General features: G+C 28.7%; 1 protein-coding gene across 1 annotated transcript; it reads left to right on the top strand.

Moving 5' to 3' along the window:
- Window positions 1-2340: 2340 nt before the first annotated feature.
- On the top strand, window positions 2341-3204 carry LOC121131707 (uncharacterized). Its single transcript, XM_040727057.2, has 5 exons — window positions 2341-2407; window positions 2462-2581; window positions 2633-2734; window positions 2789-2893; window positions 2952-3204. Exons 1-5 carry the CDS (start codon window positions 2341-2343, stop codon window positions 3053-3055), a joined length of 498 nt encoding a protein of 165 aa, XP_040582991.1. The 3' UTR covers window positions 3056-3204.
- The last annotated feature ends 2603 nt before the right edge of the window (window positions 3205-5807 follow it).

Here is a 5807-nt window from a genome sequence, read left to right as displayed (position 1 = left end):
ATAATTGACTTTTTCATCATTTTACATCATAAAAAAGGAAATATATCAAGCTTAGAACTAGCTAAAGAATCAATAACAACACTGTTATAATGATAAAAAATACTTTTATATAAGTTTTATAAAACCTACTTTGAATTTGTTGATTGTTTTAATGGTAAAAATGACTCTGGATGATAATATGTAGTGCTGAATTAACATAATCCCAGATATTTCAAAAATTCAGACGACTGAGAGAAAAACTGAGATGAGCAGGTAGATTGTGGCTCAAACATAAATAATTTTTTGGGGTTGAATTTAATAGTACAATATTCTATGTCCCAAGTGTATGTAATTTAAACAAAGCTATTTGTAAAGTTCACACTAGATGATGGAATGTAAGATATAGAGGACACTATGTTTTTTATGTCAAATATTTATCATGACCCAAAAATTGTTAACTATATGTGGATTTTAGAATAAAATAATGATATTTTACATACAGGGTCATACACTACAATTGGAAAAAGCTTTGAAATAATCCAGATCCTAAACAAATTCATTTCACCGAATTTTGCTTCAAAAAAGCATAGAATTTATGAGTACATTAATTTTTAATATGATAAAAAGTAATCATTTAACATATTTTTTTAATCTTGTATAAACGGTCCCTGAGTTAATCCTTATAAATTATCCTAAAATTTATTATGTGGCTAATGGTGTGTCTCCACATGATTTTAATCAAGGCTGTCATGCAGCTTTGGATTCCGTGTGAAATAACCCCGTTCGTGTACTTTGCAACGTAGAGCATTTCCTGGAACTTGGAAATAATGTTCTTTATTTTGATATTTTGAGACAGTAATAAAAATGAAAGTGACGAGACGACAAACCAATCCAGCTGGGTGATAATCACTCCGAAGTAGGGCGCTCTATGTCCTCCACCATTCTCAACATAGATATGCTCATTTGGCAAAAGTAAAAGACATAAATGATGACTCTGTCTCCTTCTGATAGAATGAACACTTTCTATCCTCCAGACTAGCATTAAATTTTTTGGTAAAAGTGAGAACACTGCTAACCTATACTGATATCACTTGTTGTGATAATCGCAGAAGGAGTTGTTCAAATTATTAATGGGTCTACTTTTTTTATGTCTCTTTTTAGGTCCAGTCTAATAATTATTCTCTGAAATAAATTGGAGGGGTGTTCCACTGCATTGCCGTTGGAGAAGCCTTTTCTTATTATTTTATTAGAGAACGAAGTCACATAATGAAAAAATTTCAAAACTGTACCAGGTCGTATGATACTATTTCGTCTTATTTACATTTTAACTTATTTTTACCTTTACATGTTAACATTTGCAATTATTTAAACTTATTAAGCACAAACAATTGTATCCATTTTAGTTCATTAATAAAATATTTAATTTTCCATCAACGAGGCAAGGTTGGTTCAAATTGCTTAATCCGAATCAACTACACCAATTTGAAACTTTTGAAACACGAAAAATCAAATAGCCCCGATTAAAACACTCTACTATAATTAAATCGGGAGTCATTGGCGTTCAAAAAGAATTTGAACAAACTACTTAATGAATGATCGTGTTTATCCATCTCGAAAAAAGAACGTTACTGAAAAAATAATGTCATGCTAATAAAAAACTCAACCGTTATGCACTTATATGGAATCTCGACGAGATCAAAGTGTGTTCCAATCCTAGTGAACGGCCCTTTATGTACGATATCAACATGAACTCGGTCTTGCACAAATGTCTGAAAAATTTCATCTTTTTAAAAAACTCCATTATATTGTTTGCATGTCTTAGTTTTGATAAACAAAATATAATTAATGAAGAATCAAAAATACTCATTAATTAAATATAACTAACTTCAATCCCTATATAAATTGTAAATAATTTCAATGTATTAATTATAATTTCAATTAATAAAATAAATAAACCAAACTGGTTTTCTGAATTTGAGTAATTAAATTGAGAGTCCTTTAGTTTTATTAAAACTTCAAACAAACGCTGTATACAGGCCTGTGGCTACAAAGGGTATTTCTTCATACATGTACTTATTGGTCTAATTGAGTAAAAAAGTTAACGATATTCCTATAAAAAGAAAAAAAAATTAATCAAATCTTTTACAATTTTATTTTCTTTTAATGATCATTCGTTTGATTTTTATCATTTCTATATAATTTTAATTTCTAAATTAAATAAATAAAATAGCTATAGCTATTATTTTATTTATGGACTTATAGGTCTTAATACACCTGAACACTTATTTAATTTACATATAAGTGTATAAAATAAAGAAAATAGTTTGATTGGGATATCAGTAGTTCAAATTCCCTAACAGCATGAGGTCAACAATTGCTTCACTTTTTATCTGTAGTACATTTTGTGTTGCTCAAGGAAATATCGCAGGTAATGTAACAAAGCAACTTTGTTTAAAATAACGCCTTGCACATTTTTTTACAGAAAGTATTTGTAAAGATAGGAATTCAACAGAATGCCAAATTTTTGTAAAAGAATATCCATTATATTGCTTTAAACCATCCAATCACCATCCATGTGCAGAATCCTGTGGAGTTTGTAAAGGTATACAACATTTTTCAACAAAACTCATTAATTCAGTATTTATTTTCATAGCCAAATGTAAAGACTATCATTCTGCTTGTATGAGAGATGCTAAGATAATTTGTTTTGATGGGAGAGATTATCATTGTCCAAAAATGTGTGGTAATTGCAATGGTAAATACATAAAATACATAATTTGGAATAAAATATAATAATTTTCAATTTTAGTGTGTGAGGATCTAGTCCATTCTTCTCTTTGTCGAAAAAGCCAGGATCGTTGTAAAGAAGATCCTAATATTAGATATTCCTGCAGAAAAACATGTAAAATCTGCAGTAAGAAAAAATAATTATAAACCTATGTATGATTGACTATTGTAATATTATTTTTCAGGTGATGATCAACTTTGTAATGATGCAATGCCAGACGTTGCATATAGTTGTTCTTTGTTTGAACAAAAGGATATTGTATTCATCCAATGTATTCAGAAACAATGAAAAAAATGTGTCGTAAAACGTGCTGGTTAAAGTTACAACAATAACTTCTTTATATTCATATACCCTGGTTGTTATGCTATCCTTTGTTGTGAAAATTGTCTAAATCGTTCTGAGTGTAAATAAAACAGAAAAGTATAATTTAGCAGTTATATATGGCAGAAATATTTGCTGATTAGTGTTGAATCGGTCTTTGGACTGATTTCTAATCAATCTCCCCCCTCCTTGCAGTTTTCTTACCGGTCCGGTCCCTTTTACCATTCAATCACCCTAAGGACTGGTTAGTTGATCCTTCATTCTTACGTTCCTAGCTATCTTTTATTTTCTTCACTTCTACCAAGAATTGAAGATTATAAATACCAAGATTAATAAAAATACAAGGTTATACCATAGCACTTTTCCAACTGATGTTTGACATCTACTACGGGTTTAAAAAGTGACGTCATAGAGAAGGGAAGAACATACTCGTATAAAATCAAAGAAAACAAAAAGTGTTATAAGTTATTTATGTAAGCAAGTTTACATTGCCTATTTTAAAAACCATTGGACAATCTAAATAAATCTTGACACCACACAAAGAGTTTAATTTTTGTTGGCTATTATTAAGTCAATGAACCATGGGAAAACGTAATTTAATGTCGTTTGGTGTAAACACAGCTTGGTGATAACAAACAGATAACTCTCCTGATTTTCCTTTCAGAGGAGTAAATTTTTTTGGGTTTATCAAGGAGACCTATCACTCATTTTGATGACATTATGGTAACATATATGAACTTTCTCTAGAAAGTCATGGCGATGATGAAAATAGAAGTGATCCAGACCTTAAAGTTTTGGAGGATGCATATTGTATAATAGAAATATATTCATTTATTAAAATATCTATACTCCTTTCAAAACTATAATTTGTGTTGTTGTTCGTTTATATCAGATATTCTTGGTTTAATATAAAAATTTTGTTTTTCCTATTAACTCAAAATATAGTTACATAAGTTGATTTACACAAAAGATTATCATACTTTTATTCTTTAACTGAAATATAAAAATAAAAACTTAAATATTGTATATTATTTAAAAACGTTACAACTATTACAATATCAGTTTTTTTATCCTTCCTTAGTGACATTTAATAAATGTTGTTCCAATAAAATTTGAGATATATTTATATACGCAAAATAAAATATTTGCCATCCAAATTATAGCAAAGATTATTGAGCAGTGAGTAATGTGAGATCTGGAAATTATTTGATGTACGAGTGTTCTAGATGACAAGTGTTCCATTTCTATTTGGATAACAAGTGAAAGAAAGTTTGCCTATAGTACAAACTCTATTTTCTTTTAATTAATAAACTAATATGAAAACCAGTTAGCTTTTTGTCGCAAGGTATTTCAATTATTTCCATGCAGTAATGATTGTAGAAGAGGTGGAATAAATCCAAATACTTGAATATTTTCAATGTATCTTCAAAAATAAATATTTTAGACTTAGACAAGTACACTATTAGATAGAAACTCAAACAAATTCACCTTTACTCATGTTTCTATGTAGAAATACAAATTAGGTGTTTGTTTTAGCTTAACCAGTTTTTTAGTTGGATAACAGAAGAGTCTTATTCTGAACTGTTGTTATTATTATTTAATTCCTGAGGAGTTAACTTCCTTTTCTACTGCATTCAATTATATCCAAAAGCTGATTGAACATTCGTGTGTCCTCAAAAAGACGTAGAGTAACCTTGAAGATTTGCAGCAGAGTTTAATTGCAAGTCCTTATTGGACTTGGAATATATTGAAATCGATCAGTGTAATTATAGTTTAGCTAATTTTATATAAACTAATGAAACGTCATGGCAACTACTAAGCTGCACTCCTCCAAACAATCTTTTAATCGTCAAGATTACCACGTTAATTTTTTTAAATTCACATACCAAAATACATACGATTTGCAACCCAATATATGAAATATATATATATATATATATAGGGAAATATGAAAGACTAAACCTAATAAAAAATAAATTTTACAAGGAGAGCATTGAAGCTATTAGATGACTGGCTATTTTAATGACATTTTGTTAAATATCTTTTGTGATTTTTTTATAGACTGTTTAGGGCTTTTTGGTTTGGTCTTATAAATTTTTGTTGTAAAACTTGTGATTTTAGTATAGAAAAAATATATGTAACCTTAGGGGTATATGTACCACGGGTTGCAGCATTTATTGGGGTTTCCGTGGCTTTAGAAAGGGTGGATATCCCATCAATGTACCCTTAAGGTTAGTCATAATAAATAAATATATAAATATATTCACTCCTCAACAAAGAATAATTGTTATTCTCCATCTTTAATTTTCACAATCGTACGAAGTTATTCTATATTTTCAATAAAATGCTATCCATTCGATGAATTAAAGAATAATGATAACAGATATGGAAATTTTAAAATTTTTATTCATATTGACAACATGCGAGTTGTATATAACTTTTACAACTTTATTTGCATTAATTTGTAATGACATACAACTATCAAAAGCTTATTATTAGAAAATATAATTATGTTAGTAAGTATTGAGAAAGGTTTGGTGAAAGACTTACAAAAATAGTTGCGCGGACTAAAGTGAATCTCTTTGTCCAAGAAAACAGTACACATTTGGTTTTCTACTTAAATATAATTACTTACATATGGTATATACAGTAGGGTCTTCCCGTAGTTACTAATTGTAGGCATGCTGTCTTCCACTACTTTATTAATGTATTTTTATAA

This window comes from Lepeophtheirus salmonis, unplaced genomic scaffold (assembly GCF_016086655.4).
Source record: "Lepeophtheirus salmonis unplaced genomic scaffold, UVic_Lsal_1.4 unplaced_contig_9960_pilon, whole genome shotgun sequence".
Lineage (NCBI taxonomy): Eukaryota > Metazoa > Arthropoda > Copepoda > Siphonostomatoida > Caligidae > Lepeophtheirus > Lepeophtheirus salmonis.
Note: the sequence above shows the minus strand (reverse complement) of the source record. Positions and strands in the feature narration are given on the sequence as shown.

Excerpts from the sequence above, each read along its gene's own strand:
- LOC121131707 (XM_040727057.2), top strand. The coding sequence starts at position 2,341 with ATGAGGTCAACAATTGCTTCACTTTTTATCTGTAGTACATTTTGTGTT. Across the intron at positions 2,582-2,632 it reads ATCCTGTGGAGTTTGTAAAG|CCAAATGTAAAGACTATCAT; the intron begins GTATACAACATT and ends TTATTTTCATAG. Across the intron at positions 2,894-2,951 it reads AAAAACATGTAAAATCTGCA|GTGATGATCAACTTTGTAAT; the intron begins GTAAGAAAAAAT and ends ATTATTTTTCAG.